Source organism: Ostrea edulis, chromosome 1 (genome assembly GCF_947568905.1).
Source record: "Ostrea edulis chromosome 1, xbOstEdul1.1, whole genome shotgun sequence".
NCBI lineage: Eukaryota > Metazoa > Mollusca > Bivalvia > Ostreida > Ostreidae > Ostrea > Ostrea edulis.
In genome coordinates, this window is record NC_079164.1 from 49,128,446 (window position 1) to 49,150,748 (window position 22,303).

Here is a 22,303-nt window from a genome sequence, read left to right on the forward strand (position 1 = left end):
GTTGCAGTTTTACCTGCTTCTAAGGCCCTTAAGCAGGAGTTCTAAAATTACAATTTACATACCCCTTGTCTCATAGATGTTAAAAGATTGGAATGATAGTTATCAAAAAGAACTTCAAAATGTTCATTTGTTCATGCACGATGACGAACACAGACCAATAGCAATAGGTCATCTGAGTGACTCATTGACCTATACATCTAGAGAAGTGTCAGGCGGGATCGAAGCTAAAATGATTTTGCCCGCCATGTTTACTTCTTAATGTCCGATCTGGAAGCGTTGCTCAGACGTAACTATGGTAGGAGGAGCTTATCGATGCGTCATGGATTATTTGTTCACTTCATGTTTAAAGATTCATGAGGGTTAGTCTTGTGCAACCAGATGCTCTGCTTTTTCCGTAAATATCTGAAGAGCTGCTCGTCGGAGATTTACGGAGACAGCCGAATGTCTGGTTGAACGAGACTACACGAGGGTATGAACTGCGACGCTTCACTCCGGCAAACTTCATGAAGCCCCTCAGGCGTCATTTCTGTCAGAATTGCAAGCGTTAAAATAGACGTACTGTATATATCTGTATTCACACGAGGAAATGGCTGTCATCATAATTTGTACAGATATCAAACACAAAAATATTGGAAATATAAGTAATATGTCTTTATGTTCGCACAATTGATTTAAATGGGCATGGACACGATTTGCATAGAAAATTTTCAAATTTTATTTTCCATATTTTTAATGTTCACAATGATTAACTACGGTATTTCTAATAGCAAAAATTTGAAAGTCGATTATTGAGTTACAAGTGAATTACAGCACTCGCAGTTCTTTGTTATATAAATAACGCTCGTGCCATGTTTTTGTTTACATATAGATTGCTTCATAGAAAATGCCATGTTTGGGCGCCAAATCCAGATTTTCTTACTCACAATTTGTGGCGAAAAAAGTTATGGGGTCCTGGCCCCCTCTGAATCTGCCATTGGGTCTAGCCGCGAACACGTGCTTTAAAGCAAGTGTTATATTTATCTGAAGACGACGCGTGTTAGTTGTAAAAACATAGGTCAATAGGAACATGGAAGGGATTCTGTTAAAATAATTATTTATGCTTATTAATTTATAAGAAGCAGGGGGTAATTTCATACTTGAAAGGCGAGTGTGCACCCCTAAGGTCATTAATAATTTTCTACACAATACCTTTGCTGTCATTAAAATCATGTAATGTATATAAGCATTCAAAAGTCCGAGTCAGCACTAAGAAACTTTTGAATTCCGGATGATCTTCAAAGTGCAGTTGAGAGCAAATCGATGGATCCAAATTGTTCAAAATTGTCAGTATCGATATGATTTTTATCATTTTATCAATGTGTGTTTTTAAAAACACTTCTGAATCATTAAAATGTGGAAAATGGGCTGTAGTATCTCTTTATGAAAAATTTCTTTAAATAATGGAAGTACCCCAAATTTAATTAAAGTGATATTAAAGTAATTCCACCCTCCTGTGACATCATAAGATTTTACAAAATGTATGATTGATATTACCATACATTTTATTGAAGTCCTTTCCAATGGTTATTGTACAAAATCTTGTTAAACATAAAATAATTCAAAAGTCTAAGTTATATATAAATAATCAATAATATGTTTCAAAATATTGAATCCAAGGGCAATAACTCTGTTTTCATTGAATCCTTTATCAAGTTCATTATGCGATAGATTTTCTTTATTCTTTACAGAAATTTTGAATAGTTTTGTAAAGAAACAGTTTCATGGAATGATTATGAATACTATTGCATTGTTTTAACCAGTTTTTGTAAAAATTTCATGTTGCTGTTAAAGGAAAATTGCAATTTTCTGACGTTGATATCTGATTTTGTATATATACGTCTCGCATCTTAAAAAAGTGTGATGACCTATATATCTTATTTGATAGTATATTAGTTTTTACTCTAATAAATTGAAATAAATTCACATTTTAAACTTTTATCAGATGATAGTGCGAGTATTGAGCTACCTTAAGTGTAAAAATAATTTAAGGATACATATCAAGCATAGCCGAGTGCTTAATGAAAACGTTGATACACTGTATGTACATGTAGGTTTCACCATGGTTACTAGCATATACATGTAGATGGGTTCAGATACGAAACTAAGACACATTGTCAGTTGCTAATGAAATTCAGATGAAAACTTGCATGGTCCAGCGAAAGGTTTGTAGCTGAGAGGGAAGGTGGATTGCCCAAGCTTAAGATGAAAGGTAGATTTTTAAGTGTTTGATTGTACACATTGTCTAAATCCCCTTACACGGTACTCTGATGGGGTTTGGGTGGTGCGGATTTAGTCCAAATGAGAGAAAATCAAAAGAGAAAGGGTACCTGTTCAGAGCATGTTTTGTTCACCATTACCAGTATGTACGGATTTCATGTAATTTAGGGTAATGATTTAATAACACCAATAAGAGATACAAGTATTGACATAAAAGGAAAATATGATTTTTCATTAGTCTGTCATAATCTGACTTTGATGTATACCCCCTACTTTTTTTCATAAAGAAGCTGTCCCCTGCCACCATAGACTAAAACTGTAATAAACATTATACTTGTACTGCGTTTGTTTTGGGTTCAATTTATAGCATATATTACTTTGTATCCATTAATCCAGCCATAAATCTAGAATAATTTAAACTCGGCTTTATATCTCAAATTTCATTGTATAAGCGAGACCAAGATAATCAGAGCTCATCCCAGTTTTAAAGTTTCTGTTTGTAATTTATGTAGAAGGCACTGGAACAGTTATGGTATTATACTGTTTCTGATATACTTCAATCGACCACATAGTGTTTAAACTAGTTAGTAAGCAATCCCTCCTCCACAAAAAACCCTAACAACCTTGAACTTGCAGACGGACCGTCGCATGGGATAGAATATTACTTTATGCCAATAAATATATACATGTACTATAAATTTGGTCAACGATATGGGTGGAAACAATTTAATATCAAGCATCGTGTACAACACATTGATATGTTTTATGTGAATGCAGCTGTGTTGTTAGATGGGACTACATCAACAGCTCGGTACTTCATCTCAACCATCTTAAGAGAGTATTTAGTTCTTTTCCACGTGAAATATTCTAATCCATCGTGAATCTGCAAGTAGAAAATGATTAGGGTTTTATACATTTGTATGTCATATAAGCATCATATGTACCTTAGGACTTTCAAATTCCAACCAAATATTATTACCTTGGCCTCGATGTTAAAGGTTATATTATATTGTCTTTAAAAAACTTTTTGTTGGACACCATTCTCCATAAAATGGTAGGAAATAGGAGTTTCATATTTCACTCAGTCTAACGTCATGGTAAAGCTATTAACGTATATGTGACAGATAGCGGTAACTTACTAGTGAGTAAAGAGTTTGTTTCACAACCGGGGGGGGGGGGGGGGGGGGGGGGCCTTAGGTTCAATTCCCGATCCTATTACTTAACATGTTAACGTAGGTAGTACCTGTTCTTTTGTCAAGCGCGCGGTATTGGAAATGAAAGTCATGGGTCTTTCGCATATGGTTTTAAAATCGGAGGATCTGCGTCACTACATTGAAAGTTGGAAATGTACGTTACCAAATCACATTTCACGTTTAAATAAGGGTACCTGTAAAGTGCGAAACGAAATCGAAACGAAACGAATCCCAACGAAACGAAACCCACTGAAACGAAACGAAACAGATTGTACAACCGAACTCTTTTAATTATAGTAATTAAAAATAGTATTTTAGGCCCTTGTGAAAGTTACCACATACAAATAAAATTCGCCTCCCTTTTGATGTAGGCTTTGGGTTTGACTGATACAAAGTTTTAAAAAATGGAAGGGGGGGGGGGGGGAGGGGGGTGAGTAAGCAAAACGTACATATCCGAAGTTGATTAAATAACATGTGCAATTAGTTTCAGATCCATACACTTCAGAACGGAGGGTTACAGTCTCACAGGTCAGAGGTCTTAACGAGGGGTGGGGTCGCCGGCGCTGGATCAGCGTTTGGGCATAAATACATGTTTCAGTGTTTTTTGCTCTAAAGACAAATCTATGTATACATGTGGATAATGTGTATTTGTATGTAGTATATCAAACAGTGGATTCTGAGTATGTCTTCCCGTTCTCTTTGTAATTTATGCTTCCCTTGTTCATAAGTCTTTTGATTTTACAAAATGCTGACCTCCTCCTGATATTATTGCATAAAACAATTTCCGTTTTCCGTCCCGTTTTCAATTTCACGTCTTAGCAACACCCCAAATGTATAGAGTTATCTTTAGACTCCCTACATATCAATAATAACTTTTAATAATACATGTATATATATCTTACCGAATTGCATTCATATAATATGGTATACTATTTAATTTATTTCATTATTGAAAGTACTCGCACCTCAGCAGTTAGAGATAAAATAAGAGGTTAAGAGCTCTACCTGCTTTCAACTTTCTCAGACACCAGCTTCTTCAAACAATGTATCTATACCCAAAGGCGGATCCAACGCCGGGTCCCCCACCCCTCGTTTAGTGTGTTTCCCCAGACCTCTGTGACTGTAACCCTCCGTTCTGAAATTTACTGATCCGAAACTAATTTCACATGGTGTTTAATCAACTTCGGATATGTACTTTGTCCTTACTCATCCCCCTTTCAACTTTTAAAACTTTGTATCAGTCAAGCTCAAAGCCTACATCAAAGGGGAGGCGAATTCTATTTATCTGTGGTAAATTTCACAGGGGCCTAAGATACCATTTTTAATTATTTTAATTTAAAAAGTTCGGTTATACAATCTGTTTCGTTTCGGTAGATTTCGTTTCGTTTCGGTAGATTTCGTTTCGTTTCGTTTCGATTTCGTTTCGCACTTTACAGGTACCCTTTAAATAATACTCTTTAGTGTTTGCTATAAATTTGAACCTTTCCTTTCATTAAAATAGTGCTTACAAATATATTGAAACAAAAATGAATGATGTTTTGAGCTTTTCTTATTGGCAAAAATCATGAAATGTACATGTTGTACGTTACATTTATATCAGATATCTAGATTACCAAAATATATGTTGTAAAAGTTGTTAATGATCACCAAAGAAAAGCTAATTATGTAGAAGTTAAGTACTAGCATTTAAAAAAAAAGACTGATGCATTTCAAACTGATCAATACAAACACAATGAAAAGAATTGATAAAAGTACATTTATTGTATTATACCGAGCAAAGCTCGGATGGACCGAGAGCCCGTCCGCGAAGCAAGGCTCTAAATTTTGTGATCGGTATGGGCAATCTCTACCCAGAGTTATCGTTCCTTACACTCACATTTACCTCTGTTAACGTCTCAAAATAAGCAATGTTATTCCACATGTAAACCCACTTTTTTTTTTTACGGCTAATAAAACTAAGAACTACTTTATCATATATTGGGAAAATGTAGGACAAGAAACTATTTGTAGATTTTTTGCATAACTACATGTATATATTCTTCATGTACCTATGTTTTGGCCTGGTGTAATAGAACAACCCAATATCCACGTTTCAACCCAAATCAATGCTTCTTGTGTCACAAAAAGACTTGCTATCTGCTCAGTATTTATTTATTTACGTATATTTTTGTAACTGAAGTCAAAACCATACTTTATTTAAGCATACGTGCCATTTTACAAAAATCTTGTAAAACCCTTGAGACGTTGATAGAGGTGTAAGTGAGAGCAAGGAACGACAACCCTGGGCAGAGATTGCGGTTAAACTGGTACCCTATTGACCTCGCTCCTCTCATGTGTAGCACCAATCGGATCACGCGCTCGTCCTTTTCCGTAACCGGTAAGAAGACTCGGACGTGGATCGGAGCAAGAATTGCATCAAATCGATGCATTTCTTCGCCGGAAACGCGCCCGTGGATGGGGTTAATAGACCAGAACCGAATCCCTGAATAATGTGTTATTTATATTTTCACCACAGATTCAGATTTGGTATCATTAACGTCTTATTCACTCTAATACATAAACATGTAAGTGGAAATTGATAGTGGTACAATACCTTAGATGTGTATAATATCGTTTGAAAGTGCAACGTACGACTGTGACGTCATAGTTACGTTTACGTATACGTAGCAACCAACTCTGATGGCGTCGATCCACATACCAGGTTCATTTGCGGTTACGGAAATAGCCGAGTAGTTACGATTGGTGTAGCACCAATCAGCGGGGAACCAGTTTAAGATTGCGGTATGGGTGCCGCCATCTTGTTTTGTTTATTAGTTGCTTCTACAGTTATTCGTGTGTTAATTTTGAATGCCAAAAATACAAGACTGACGTGCACTTTGGAATTTAAACACTCAGTCTGTTAAAAATGAATGATATGATTATTATTGTTAAAGTTTTTAACCAATCATCATTTACAATAATACGAGTAATACGCCTAAACAGATGAACGAGTTTATGAGTTTCTTTAAATAAAAATATACGATATATTTACGCTTACTTTTTCACCACTTTGAATTTGTTGCATAGTTTTGTTTAGTTTTAACTGTCTTTAAATTGCAAACGGGATGTATTGTTGTTCATAATTGTTCGATTTGATTGATTGATGTTTTCCGCCACACTCAACAATTTTTCAGTTATATGGTGGAGCCCAGTTTTTGAAAGAGAGAAAAGGGTCGAGGTTAAATATGACGTCACAATACACGCTTTACGTCGCCTGACGTTATACTCCCCGCGTTAAATGAATCCTGAAGCTATTTTAATATATTCCCCTTTAATATTTAGATGTTACTGGCCATTTGCGTTTAGCGCAAAGGGAAATTCATAAATAATATATATTTTAAAATGAACTATAATTTACCGTGCTTAACGGAATTATGGTTATCACTTGGGATATGCCAATGACCATTTCATGCTTCGCTTGGTCCAACGGTCATACTGTATATACATATTATTGAAAAAATATTTCTTCTTATCTGGACGATAATTTACCATTATTTCAAGAGTCAAAAAATACTTATTTTGGTGACACAGCGACAGTAACGTACATTTTCCGTGCATATTTGAAATGAAATTGACCCCTTTTTTAACACTTTGTCACTTATGAGCAATGCACAGAATGGCAGAGGCAGTTAATCATTAACTTCATAGATTTTGAGAAAGCTTATGGAAGATTTTACGACACTACAGAATACCAGCCAAGATCGTAGATCTGATTAAAGCTTTCTATTCCCAATTCAAATGCACAGTTGGCAAAACGTCAGATACCAGCTTCCCTGTGAAATATGGAGTTAGACAAGGTTGTATCATGTCATCCCTATTATTTACAATAGCCGTGGATTGGGTAATGAGATCAACCTTGAGTGGAAACAACACATGCATCAGATGGACTCTCTTTTTCAATGTTGAAGATCCTGACTATGCAGATGAACTTGCGCTACCGTCGTATCTTGAAACCCATATGCAGAGCAAGACTTCGAAGTTACAATCCAATGCAAGCAAAATCGGCTTAAAGATAAATGTGAAGAACGTTTAGGTAATGTCACTGAACATAAAGCATCAAAACAAGATACAACTAGATGGCAAAGCCCCGACAAGTGCAAGAGCACTGCGACAACAGATGGTGGAGCTGAAGAAGACATCAAGGCAAAACTATCTAAAGCAAGAGGCGCCTTCATAAATCTTAAGAACATCTAAAAGTCTAACAGCGTAAGCAGGAACACAAAGATGAGGCAGTATAACAGTTGTATCCTGTCAATACAGTTGTATGGTGCGGAATGTTGGAGGATGATAGAGAGGGATATCCACTAACTCTCAAGTTTCCACAATGGTTGCTTGAGAAAAATCTGGAAGATATTATGGCCTACCAAAATCTCCAACAAAGATCTACATGAGGGAGCACAAACCTCAGACATGCATGCTATTCTTAAAAACTACCGGTGGCGATGGATTGGACATGTCCTCAGAAACAGATCGACAACATCACCAGGGTATCCTTAAGATGGACACCAGAAGGCAAGAGGAAGCAAGGCCGTCCAAAGACCACTTGGAGAAGGACCATGGAAGCCGAGATGAAGGAGATGGGCCTAACTTGTAGGGAATTAAAGAAGGCAAAAGACGGAGAGCAGTGGAGGAAAGAGACTTTTAAGGTGCAACCCTCAAATAAACAGACGAATGGAAAAAATTATATAAGAAAAATTATCTTCTGCCTTTGTCTAAGTTAAGCTAAAAGTCATCGGGAGTTTCGCCCCTTGTCATTTTTACCCAACAACATATGTATGATTTACGTACAGTGCTATTGTAATCCGGTGTGTGGTAATACACTCCATTCAAATTTGCCGCCCAGCAGCCATTGTACCAGAAACCTCCGTGATAGACCTGAGCGCAGTTTGTCCGGAAATTGTCATTATCACGGTCCTTGGTGGAAAACTTCATTCCATTGTGGGAGAATACATTCCTAAAATCAGATGAGGTTAAACTAAGCATTGTAACGATATATCATTAAGTGGTTTACTGGTTTCTAAAATATCTTTTATTAGCATGTCGATTTTCTCAGTATTAGGAGGATCCGCCACTTTCTAATCTCCAGCTTTTACACACTGGGAATTTGGCGGCAAATTCTCTGTACTTGCGATTTAAGGACACTGATGCCAGAGGGTCTTACCAGTAAAAGTTGAGGGCGTCTCCAGCGTTTCCCCTATACCCACCAACATGCAACTTAAACCCATCGTCCTCAGAGTCAATATTGAAATTTTCGTATTCTGCATAAGCGGTATTGTTGTCCCAATCCATCATGTCGATTCTCAGCACCAAGTTGGTTCTGTTCTGTGTCACATTGTACAGCCTCTCTGTTCCCCACCAGTAGCTGGCTGCAAGGTTTCCAAACCCTTCCTTGTAGTCATTCCAATTTCGGTTGAAATTTACAACACTTCCGACACGTCTGGAAATCAAAGATAATAGTTTTGAATTGGAAACATCAATATTCAACTAAAAACGTAATTTGGCATCTAAAAATTCCGTCTTTAACTTGGTAATCTCTATTTTCAAGGGCCTTGAGATCTTAATTCATATTCTTGGCAGTGAAGGAGACAAACTGTACTTGCCTTTAACATGTACACTGTATAATTTGTGAACAAAACACTTTTATAGACTGACAGTACAGCTCGGAGTTGTACCGCCTGGAATATTTACGATTATATCGATAACATGTTCACATCTATTAATCCACCGATGACCCGAAAATAGTTAGAGGGAACGTTTCCTCTCAAAAACTGCTAATTCAATTGAAAAATCCCACTTTCTCCTGATGAGCTGTTAAGAGTTATGTCTAGCGAGAGAGCGATGTAGCAACCATTAATGATACAATATTCACTACTGATATAAAGTTGCATTTGTGGTCAGGATCCTGACCTTTAATGATATATTTATATCATTAGCGAACTTAGTAGCGGTAATTTGGTAGGCAATCAACAGAGTTGTAGAATTTAAGTTTTACTCCACTATTTGTATAAAAAAAATTGTGTTAATCAAATGGAAGGAGACAATTTTGATTCATCGTATCTGTTTAACAAGCAAATTCTGAGTTGCCTAAATAGGTGTTGTTTTACAAGCAGAAAATATTATCTGATTTTACATTCTAAATATATGATTGTTTTACATTACATCCGACTGAATGAAAAGATTTTTGTTGAATAATAATTATTTCCAAAATGTTCAATCAAAGGGATTCAGAAATTGACTCTCCATTTAGGATATGAAAGAACTTAGTACTTAGCCAGAAAAGGATTAATTTTAGAATGGAAAGAATGTGTGGGAATGGTCTGCCGTAAACGTAACCGGAATAGGAAAAGGGAGGATCTATATAGAGGGTTTCGAGGGGGTCATCTGGCTATAAAAAGGGGGTAATCCTACTGTACAGCCACATTTCCAGGGAGAGATTTACTATATAGCCATTTTTCAGGGGGGGACTACTATATAGACATTTTCCGGGGGATGGGGATGGTGGTGGTGGCTAGGAGGTTAGGCTACTATACAACACCGACATACCTCAGGACGTGGTAGAGTTTCATGAAAAATATGCTGGTGTGAAGCGTTGCAGTTCATACCCTCATGCATTTTAAAAAATGAAGTTTATTTCTGATACATTTGTATTGACATTCTAAATCTTACGTCTATTTCTATCTGAATTCCCAGTCGTTAAAATAGACGTACTATATTTATCCGAATTCATACGCGCATTGTTCACAACTGCAACACGTACATTCCTGAGGAAAGGGCTATCATTACAATTTGTAGCGATATTAAAGATAAACACATTGGAAATATAATCATATTAAGATATCCAACACACCTCTGGAATACAGTCCATCCGCCGCCATCAGTCTTCATGTCGCACACAGCCAGAGTCAGCATGCGGTTGGGCTCTCTCACGGTATACACAGCGTCTCTGTTCATGTTCCAGAAGGCTTTCAAGTCGGCACAGTCTCTGTTGGGGGCTACAAACCAAAGTCGTAAGTAGTCATTTGCCCTTACTTTTCCAATATCCACGAGTTGTTTTTTTTTAAAACACCGAGTTTTTTAAAACGTGAATATGCCATTGTCGTTAAAAATGGTAATCGAAATCTTTTATTTCAGAAAGAAAGAACATTTTAGAAAGAGGGTATGAAATACAGTGGGTTTTTTAATTATACACCTTAAGTTTTTCCTATATAAAACCAATACGATTTAGAACCGACGTTTTGACTGTTAACCAACTCTCACACTCGTGGTCTGTTGACTGGTCAACTGTATACAGGCACTAGTCTGCCCTATTTCTATTGGCTATGCAAGTTACGTGATTCTCGTTGACGTAACTTAGCGAGGTTCATTGATTTGGTTGATGATGAAATACAGAATTTATTAGATAAAACGCACAGCATAGACAGGAAAAATGTAATTATTAATTATCAATTAGGATATTGGGTATGGTTTCTTCTAAACTAGTGGATACGTTGATAAATATACGTTAAAAGTCAACAAACTATGGGCACCTACTAAAAGCAACATAAAAAATGAAGGTGTATAACAATACAATTATAGACTATGTTCTTGGACAACAGCTGTTTTGATTGACCCAAGAACGGATTTGTTGCCCGAGGCCAAGGGCAACAGTTCCATTCTCATGTCAAACAAAACGCACGGTATGAATTAACGTTTGTTATCTCTACGTACGGCTAGCGTAGATGTTCGTTCAGTTTCATAGCGCTACGTTATTGAACGCAGCCATGTCCTCGCTTAACTAAGGGGTTTTATCATATGCTAGTACCCTGAAGGTAGTCAGCAAACTTGCACGCTCTGATACAACAGTTTTATATTGTTTTATTTAAAAAAACAGTATTGATCCTTCTGAAATATCTTCTTTTTTTCAATTTCCCCCGATATGCATCCCGTAAAGTCTTACCATTTTCGCACATTTTTCCCGTGATGAGAGGAGAGTTGCACTCACAGTGGAAGGTACCATTCTCATTCACACATTTACCGTGCACACATGGATTGTTCTGGCATTCGTCGAAGTCTGTAATTAATAGACAAATTTTAATCTTTGCATTAAGGGCAATGGCCACAAACCAAAATTTGAATGAGTTTGATTGCTGGTTTTCTTTTTAAACACAGTTGATACCAGAGATACCTTGGCGCTGATATACTCACCATTTTCACAATCTTTTCCATTCCATCCAGGAGCGCACACACAATAATAGTCGTTGATGTCATCCAAACAAAATCCGCCATTTAAGCAAGGGTCGCTCTCACATTCATCATTGTCTACATAGTACAAGTAAATTTTATATCCAAGATCAAAGTACTGAAATAATATATGATTGACAGAACTTGTCTATGTAGTAATCTTCATTACTGTCCAAGCTAAATTCGTCTTTCTTTTTAAAAATGCCACATATGTACATATATGTATAAATCATGTGGCAGAATCCAATTGATTTGTGGCGGAATTTTGAATATGCCACCTTATTAATTTTTTTTTTTATTATTTTATTTTTTTTTACATGATTCTGGTTTTCATATCACAGGGAGATCCCCTAGTCTAGGTCACCCACACGTTTGTGAATGCAGTATTCTACTAGACAAGTGGGAAGTCAAACGGCTTGCGTGACCTAGGCTAGGAGATCCCCTTGCCATTGATGTAGAATATTCTGTATATTATGTTACCTACTAGTGATATTCCATCTTTGAGATCTTCAATAATATGATTTACTACATATGCACGTTCTTATGTAATCTCGCCTGTCTTAAATTGTCGGGAGATCCTGTGTGTTAACACTTGCTCAATAAGACTTTTTCTTTGTCTAGGATCTCCCTATCATTTGCAGCATTGACTATCATAATCAGCATTTGCTGTGCATTACAATCAACAGTATCATAGTTTATGAAATTAATTAAAAAAAAAAATCGAAAATAGAACGAGAAATCGATGTTATTTATGTGACGCTTAGATAGGACGTAGGTCCACTACATACTACCTACTTATCTGACACTCGCTTCCTGACAATCCCTGGGGACAGTGGCAGAGGTACATGTTGATCAAGTCTTCACAGCTACCACCATTTGTACACGGGTTAGATGCGCATTCGTCAATGTCTGGAATATTGTATTTAGAAGTATTGAAAACACATTTCTGTCTTAAAATCTTAAGATCAGCAGTCTACAAAATATATCAAAATTAACATTTAAAACAATTCTTCTCGATCCCAGCGCCAAGTCAAACTTAAGACTTCTGACTTGGGTAGTGTCTGTTCCTTCGCCAAGCATCCGGCATTAAAAATGAAAATCACGGGTCTTTCGGATATGACCTTCAAAACGACTGTCTCGTATCGCTGTGGACGTTGGCATGATAAAGAAATCTTATTGCTACGGCACTGAGCCCCATACATGGATCAAAATTTGTGGTACTTCATTCAATTCTGGTGATGCCTTTTTTATGAGTGATGTTTGTTTTTTTTAGAATGGGACATAAAACAAAATGCAAACAAAACAAATAAACACAAAAAACCCAGCAACTGCAAAATGCATTCATCTTTTTTGTAGTCTACTATGAAATACTATTTCCATGATCTAGGAAGCTTATGATTGAGAGTACCGGGATCTGTGATATTTTACAGCGGTGGTACAGAGTCTATACATTTACCTGAGGAATTTCATTGACAGGAAAGGAAAAAAGGACATTATAGAAGTAAAACTCTTCCTTTGGAGCAAAAGCTAACAATGCTAGTTATTCTTGTCCATATGGCGCAAATTGTTGAATTACTGAAACTTCATTTTAACAAATTCATGAAATTTAACAGTTGTAATTACTAAAAGGGGGTCCTTGGAAGTACATGTGCTACGTAAGTTAACCGCGTGGAATTCTATATTCTATTTTAAACACTTAAACTTGCGCCATTAGATTTAAAAAGCACAGTCTGTATGTTACACAAGTCTAGACAGGACGATTTTATAGGAGATCTTTTCACTTTTATCCAACAGTTGTGACTCACTGATTGTGCAGCTGGGACCGGTGTATCCTGGTAGGCAGTTACATATGTAGTCTCCGTAGGTATTTGTACAGCTTCCATTGTTACAGATATTTGTTGTGTGGCATTCGTTGATGTCTGTAAGTATGGGAAAGAGTTTAAGAAGAAAGAGATATTGTAATGATTATTCCACGAAGTTACACAAGTAAAGGCGATTAGATTAGAAGCAAGCAAACACAGACAAAGAGCAACCGATATACACGAATTATTAATCTGTTTATTATCTAGGCTGGACTGGTAAATTATATTGTGTATTACATTTACATACATGGTACATTATATTGTATATTACAATATACAATTTTTATTATAACTCAGAACAGATATTCCAGAAAACAACATTTAAATACCGTCTTCACAGTCATGGCCAGTATATCCGACTGGGCAGTCGCAGGTATAATTTCCGTTTGGCAAGGCTGTGCATTTGGCACTATGTGCACATGGACGTACCAAACAAGGATCTGGATCGAAGAAAAAAAACCTATTTCAAGTGATTCAACGAGTAATGTTTTAAGAGTTAGAATATTATTTAACATCAGGAATTTCAACGGTAGATATATCTTGTTACACGTTATTTTGGTTTAACATTATATCCTGATGAAAATACTAGTAAACTGTATATACGAATAACTCTTAAATAAATGTTGAAATTTTGGAAACACCAAGGAGAAACAATTTCAAATGGGTGTTCCAAGGATGTCCTATCGAACACTGTCATCCATAGTGAGTTCGAGTCAAATTCTTCATTGGTCAGTGTTTCTAGACATTAGATGCAATTTTCCCCTTATCTTACTAAACGGATTATTCAAAATTCCAAACTTCGAAAGTTTTTATCCTACCTGAAAGTCTGCCGAGGATTGTTTGGTTAACATAACTCAGCTGGGTTTTCAAAACTCCGTTCTCGGACAACAGATTGTGAACTTCATCTGTTAATATTTTAACCAAGTTATTCAGATTCTCCTCCTGATTCTTCAGTTTGGTCACCTCCTCTATGAGGTTGACATTACTGGATGTATTGTGGCCAAATAAGCCGAGAATCTGATCAATTTGTTGGTCATGATTGGCAAGATGTGCAATCATAGAAGCCGCAGTGCTGTTGTCCATTACGTGGGGGTTAACAAGAGCATCTGTGACCGGTATTTGCAGCGTATAGGTACAAGTACCATCGGGATTACAGTGGCCGTCAAATTGATGGATTCTGTATCCGTAAGGATCTGGTGCATACGTTGATTGGCAAAAACAGTATGAAATATACAGCAAAAGTTGACCGAAAACGCGAATCATGGCACCGGCTTCTTTGTTCACAGAGTTCCCGAGATATTCTGACCAAGGTTTCTCTATCTCCAGAGAATCATGCGTCAAGGGTCAGGTAGGTTAGATAATGCAAAGGTGAACTTCTTTGCACTGTAAATTTCGACATAGGTTCGGGTTGACGTGCTCTAAGTAGCTAAAAGTGCAAACAGATTTTTCCGGCGGTCTATGCACTTGAAAAGTGAATATGAATGCTTTTTTCGTCATTCTGTATAAACGCAAATCTCTGTAAAGCTTTTTTTTTTTTAGCTAGGTATTTAGTGTATAAAGACTTTATTTCATATCTAGTAAATGGATAGTCGGATTTTTTGTAATCATGGTATCAGTTTGAAGGGTTCATCAATTAAGAAAAATCAACCATAGGAATTTTCAAAATTTTGTTTACTGCTTGATTTGTTTCACCTAGAATTTTACATTGAAGTATCTGGGAAGGGCATGTTTTAATAAAATATTTTTAAAAGAAATTTTATTTTCATACAAATCTCTTAGTAGAAAGTTGCATACACTTTCAATTATGAAAATATGAAATGAAAATAATCATTTACCGCACATAATTCTAGAAAATTAGATTTTTCTTATTTTTACAAAGGGCAGATAACTTTTCAACAAAGTCCCGAGTGCAAAAAGGTCAGATCCTAATCATTTACCAGTCATGTGAAATTCATCTACTTCAATTTCATCATTGTTTAACAATAAACGTTTATTTTGATTCAGATCCTTCAAAATTGTTCAGTATCCTTTCGTTATACATTGAATATCTTAAAACCATGTGAAATACTTCCGGAACCCCACCATCTTCACACAGGTACATAGAACGAAAATACAGCACAGGAAAATATTTGAGACTCGAGAACACAACACCGCCTCAATAGGCAGAGAACAAGATGGCTACAAAGGTTTCAAACGTGTTTTACGTATAAAGTAAGATATAATTAACATTCTACCTTTTCTTAATCATTTATTAGTAATTAAGAACTCCACTTTCGTACATAGCCTGGTAGATGAAATAAATTATTATTAAGGCCTATATATTTTACGCATATAGTGTTATTCTATCTATCTATCTATCTATCTATATATATATATATATATTGGTGTTAACTTTGCATTTGAGAATTAAGAACGGTGAACCTAATCTATTTCTACAATAGAGATTTTATTTAAATTTTAATGTAAGGGAGAGTATGCATTAGTATGTTAAAATCAAGGAGGAAAACATATAGCCATCAACTTTGATTTTCCGCTGCGTTGGGATGGGTTTTGGGGTAGAGGTTCAAAAGTAAGCTTTAAAAAATTCTTAATTGTAAAGGAAATAATGGGAAATTCCCCGTACAATACAAAAGTTAAAATTCAAATAATTCTACACGAAGTATGACAGTAAGAAAACAAAAAATTACAAATTTTGAGAGAAATTATACAGGTCATTAACCAAGATTTTTTTTGGGGGGGGGGGCATGCCAAAAGGCTATTTTTGACCAATTTTCAAGGAAATAAAAAAGAAATAGTTGTTTTACTTGTGATTTCATACCTTTCCTTTATACTAAATGATCATATGTATTTGGAAAAGGTTCATTAATCGAGATTATTTGAGTTTATATCAAATAGTCCGTATTAATTTTGATACACCCTGTAGGTCGGATCTACGTGACTTTAGCGGCTAGATGGTACAAGTTAACTTGTATGCACTACGTCACACTCGGTACTCCCTGTGATCGAACCCATTCATTACACTTTTTCCAACCGAAGCAGCAACGTGGTTCTTGTATTTGAGGCGGAAACCAAGCACGTGGCCGAAGTTTTTTCTCCCCTTTTTTTGATTTATTCCCTACACATAGTTTTTTGACAATTTTTTCCTGCACTAGGAATGCCACCTAAAAAACGAGCAGAGATCCCCGGCCGGGGGTCGGGATGAAACGTAATCGTCGGACAACAGCTCAACTCCGGGAACGAAGTCCAAATCACACGGCCACACCTTGGACGGATCGATTAGCCCCTGCAGAGGCAGCCACAGCCTCCTGAGGAGGTCCCTCGATTCCCAATCGATAATACACCGGATAACCCGGGTGAGTCTTGCAATTTTTTGTTGGACCAAGCGGCATATTTACCCTTGTCAAATTACATCTACATGCGATGATATCGGCAGTCATGTCCCGCTTAAACTCAAGCAAAAAATATGGGAGGGGGGATTTATTGATCTGTCTGTCCTACTCAAATCGACTACGGAATTGGAGCAATTTGAGTCCCACGGGGATTTACAACTTGTCAATGGCAAGCTATGCGTAGTCAAGCGCCATCTTAACTCCTTTTTGAGCATAGAAAAGTGGACATCAGCCTTCATGATTTACATGAGCATTGTACTTCAACATAGTCAAACGGCCCAAGAAATGCTTAAGTACATGCGAGATATAAGGCTTGCAGCTAATCGTTCACAAAATTGGCAAAGTATGACGAGCAATTCCAACTCCGTAAGGCCTCCAACCCTGCTATGTCTTGGGGCAAAATTCACAGCGAATTCTGGTTGATGTACGTAAACAACCAATCAAATTTCTCTCATCCCTAGAAGGTGTCAAGCGGTTTATAGGTGTCTCAATATATCAAGACTTCCTATATCGTACCAATCATTTGTTAAAATCTTTCGTGCTTTAACACCATTATGTCGCTCGCCTTTTTTTAATCATGTCTTATTTTTTCAGCAGCCTTTTTATTGGCATTTTTACGGTTTGTGCAGTCAGTAATTTTTGTCATCGTCGATTCCACAAGTTTCTCAAAACCAGCTAGGTCAAGTGTTGGTATTTTCACATAGGTCCAAGACCAACCAAACCGGCAAACCCCTAGTTTGTCAAATTATCCGCCCAACCCCACCAATTAAGGCATATTTATAGCCCTCCTCCCATTACTTATATATTGCTCTTTTCATGCGGATGGCACTCCTACGACACGTTTTCAGTACCTAGAAGATATTGGCATGTTGCCCATAGTTGCATGATAAAAATTCATGGCTAACCAGGTTAGAGGTTTGTACATTGGACACAACCATGTCATCAAGGCTACTGAGATTGAGTTGTTCCGAACAGATGGCACTCATCTGTATGTCGGTCCTGGGAAATCAATTATTTCTCAACAATATTCAATCGGCCTTGGAATTTATTTTTTTTCCCTTCAAATGTCAAGGTTTTTCTTACCCACCACACAAGTAATTTATCATTTCGTGCTTGTTGCTGTTTGCCAATTGTGCGTTTACTGTAATTTTTGTGCAACTCCAATTTCAAGTACTGTGGTTTGGTCAAATGACTTATTCTTATCCATGTAATTCTTTATTGTATTTTGAGTTTCACTAAGTTTTTAATCCTACAAGTTTTTTGTGGGGGACATTGTTCCAATGTCTGTGGCCGAACTGGGGAGTCGGTAATGGTATGTGATGACTGTTTCTGCTCCAAAACCTGGTTGTTCCCCCACCTGCTTCTAAAGCAGGGGGCAATTTACAGTACTAAAAGTCGTACAAGTTAAAGCAAGTAAACTAATAGTGGGGCCACCACCGGGGATGGTTGGGCCCACATCCACCTCACTTCAGTGAGGGGATTCTACAGTCTGATGCATGTTTGGGGCTTATGTCCAACATGATAATGTACATACCAGGTAGCACTGCAGGAGACAGGGTGAGAAGGGCGGGTCTCGCTTACCTCCTTAGAACGCTGGCGTCCGTTCAGGTCTGGGCACTGAATGTTTTACTCGGCCCCCCCCCCCCCCCCATTGTACCCCTTACAAGTTAAGTTAAACTGGCTCACTGGGTGACTCCCCAGTTACCCCACAAAATTTTCACATGCGGCCGATATTGTCCATTTCAGTATATCCCGAATGTGTCATTGCTGTTATATGAATAAATTGGTAAACGTTACTTGTGTCTGTTATTCACTGCAATGAGTCATGGACTGTTGTTACAGCCAGTTTTTTTGGTTTTATCTATCAGGCGGATTCTTTAATTAATCATATATAAGTATTGGATTACTGTATAATAACCCAGGGGTGGTGTCCAGATATATAATGTAAACTTCACAAATCCAAAGATCCCGATATAGAGCTCAGTATATTTGGAGCTTGAGACGACGGATTTGTTTTATGTAAAGTGCACTTTTTTCATTTTCACATTGTTTACCATTTCTAAACAAATTAAAAATTCGAACATCTCAATAAATGCATGCATATTCTATATTTATAAGAGACCAAGTACATGTACTTATGGGGCAGTTTCAAGATAGGATATAACATGTACTTTGTTATTATTCATGTATAGCATCGTCTGATGAAAACTCTTAGAAACAAATTGGAATTTTATTCCTTGAACATTTTTATGAATTAGAGTGGATTTACAATAAATGTGCTCAAAATCAATGTTCTTCGGTTGTTGTTGATAAAGATTTTAGTAATATTTTCTTGTGTTTTTGATTTTACTGAATGTTTGAAACGTTAGTTAAATATTTTAAATGAATCAATTTATCTTTTTGTCGCGGTCGGTTGTGAACAGACCTTATCGTTTGTTTTGACATGCACTTCCGGTGCATTCGTAAATCGTCAATTGTTTTTAAAAGAGTAATGATTAATATCGACAAGGATATTCATAATATAAATTGCATTTAGAAATAAAGTGTTTTGAATAACAAAAAAATGTAGATTTTCTTTTATTTCGTTGTACATACGTTTAACTGTTTAATTCATGACATATATGCGCAGAAGCGCAACATTTTGAATTTGGCCCGTCCATGCCGTCGTCCTCAACTCCCAAACACGTTCGTGAGCACAATCGTTCTCAACGTTCGCGAAACTAGAAACACCGTTCTTTGGTTCGCGAGGGCCAAAAACAGGCTTTTTTTTCAGGACATTCTAGAATATTTTGTGCCCGTACAAAATTTCAACTTACAAGTCTTGCTCTACTGAGCAATTTGTATTGTTATCTATATAAACCAAAGCGGAGAACTCAAGATAATATATTTACAGCTTTTTCTTTTCTTTTTCCATGGATTCATTTAGGGTTTTTTTTTTATGTTTGGGGTTGTGTTATTCAACGAGACCGGGTACAATTCGAGTAAACCATCGCGCTTTGCGCAATCATCGCGCATCGTTTCACTTTCCTGAAGTTGTAAGAAATGAACTGTAAATATTTTAATTAACACAGTACATGTATTTCTTTTTAATTAAAAGTTAGAGGACTGTTAATTCATGTTCAAATAATATAATTGCTATAGTATTTTCGTCTCTGATTGGTCAAATACAAACTATGCAATGCAATTTATTTTGTATAATATTGTTCGGTATGGGGGGACACTTCTGACAACCAGCATCCAGAACTATTTTTCTTTGTTTCTTTTTATATTACATCACAGCGCTGTTGTAGGCCGTCAATGAAATAGAAAGTTAATGTGTGCAATAAGATTCTTCTGCTCACAAAGATTATTTTCTCGATGTCAAGCAAGAAAAGGCAAGACGTATAGAATATACTCACTGTTGTAAAAAGCCAATGACGTCATATTATCTGTATGGCATTTGAATAATACATTAAAACAAAGACAACATATTCGAACTAATGGTATATCGAGTATTTGTAGATTTTGCCCTGTTCGTTTTGAAATACATTTCTCACTGGGGAGGGGTTTTGTTTGATACACCTCTCAAGGCCAAAAAAGCGTCATATTTTATTAGATGACATCACCTCAAATATCGATTAGACATTTGCTTATAGATTTTCCTGTGTCAGATTTAATATTGGCGACAATGTTGCATGCAAGGGTAAGTTTTAATATGGTAAATCAAAAACCGCAAATTAGGCCTATATGCATTTTCTGATATTTGAAGACATGTTTTGTGTGGTGTCAGTTTCCCGTACTTTTTCAATCTTGTATGGTTGGTTAGTTGTATATTGTTTAACGTCCCATCGAGAATTTTTCACTCAAATGGAGACGTCACCACTGCCGGTGAAGGGCTGCAAAATTTAGGCCTATGCTCGGCGCTCACGGCCTTTGAGCAGGGAGGGATCTTTATCGTGTCACACCTGCTGTGACACGGGACCTCGGTTTTTGCGGTCTCATCCGAAGAACCGCCCAATTTAGTCGCCTCTTACGACAAGAAAGGGGTACTGAGGACCGATTCTAAACCAGATCCCCATGGGAAACATGATTTCACCATCGAAAAGTAATACAAGCTCTCATTTATGCATGTGATTTTTGTTTTGCGATTTTTTTTCTGGAATGGTAAAAAAGGTTGGGTTTTTTGTTGTTTTTTTTATTGTTTTTTTTGTTGTTGTTGTAAATGAGACATTCTAGAGTCCAGATTTCGCTGTGATTGGTGTATGATCTGAATATCTAACAAAACATGCCTAAAAGATTCAGACATTCTAATTTTTAGAAGAAAAAATATTAATAACTTTTTCGATGGTGAAATCATAAGGAAAATTATAGGAGGTGTTTTAACGAGCCATTAAATAAAATTTAATGTAACGAGCTACCTTAATAAAATATACATTGCATGCGTAGCCTTTATGTTTTCTGTTATAAAGTTGGTAACAAACCAACTAGTTTACAATTTTGATAGAAATAGATGGCTGCCTTCACAGCTCGACGGTTCGTCGTGGATGCAAGTGAATTGTATTTTTTAGTATTTATATTCATTTTGATAAACGAAGATTGACACTTTTGTCGTTTTTGCATTAAATCATATGGAATGAATTTAATTTTGGGGCATATTATACGATATAACCTGGATTGGGTCAGTTTACGCTTCTTCTTTTTATATATATATTCCGCGAAGCGAGCGAATAGTACTGTAGTGTTTTTGTTCTATTCAATCAAACGTTTTAATGACTACATTTGTCATGATAACATGGAATGACCTGACACCCCTTATAATTAGAACAGCCTGTGTGTATATAAACCCGGGATGCTGTGATTCTGTATCATATTCTTCCAAGCTGATCGAGGAGAGAGGGAGGTTAAAGAAGTAAGATTAAATAAAGGTTTTAGAATAAGGAAAGGTAAGTAAACAATCAACGCAGTGGCCCGAATAGAGCTGAAGCTGTTTTGGTTGTTTACTCGCCTTATTGTTTTCTGGAGTGGTTGTCCATTGTGACCGACCATAGCACTGACAGTAAGTCAGGGAAAATAGCTAGTGCTGGGGATAGTGGCCCGAATAGAGCCGACCTGTTCCTGGTACTAGTCTATTTAATTAAGAAAACATACTATTTACTTTCTTCAAGTCTTCCATTTATTATTGATTTACTACTTGATTTCAACCCAAGGTAGGGACATTCAAATAAATATATATATATCCAATCAGTGATTGAGGAAAATTATACTTTAGTTAAGCAAAGAAGTTCTTTTCGAACTCATACTAGATTGACGACAATAGAGTGCCGTTACAGTACCAACCACTAGTAAATAAGTTTTCACTTTTATT

At 36.5% G+C, this 22,303-nt stretch overlaps 1 protein-coding gene across 1 annotated transcript; it reads right to left on the reverse strand.

Annotated features, from left to right (window-relative positions):
* Positions 1-2,966: 2,966 nt before the first annotated feature.
* Positions 2,967-14,975, reverse strand: LOC125651669 (uncharacterized). The gene is made up of 10 exons (XM_048880378.2): positions 14,389-14,975; positions 13,900-14,010; positions 13,514-13,627; positions 12,504-12,617; positions 11,673-11,786; positions 11,425-11,538; positions 10,336-10,480; positions 8,650-8,925; positions 8,277-8,442; positions 2,967-3,139 (listed from the first exon to the last, which is right to left on the reverse strand). Exons 1-10 carry the CDS (start codon positions 14,831-14,833, stop codon positions 3,020-3,022), a joined length of 1,719 nt encoding a protein of 572 aa, XP_048736335.1. The 5' UTR covers positions 14,834-14,975; the 3' UTR covers positions 2,967-3,019.
* Positions 14,976-22,303: the final 7,328 nt, after the last annotated feature.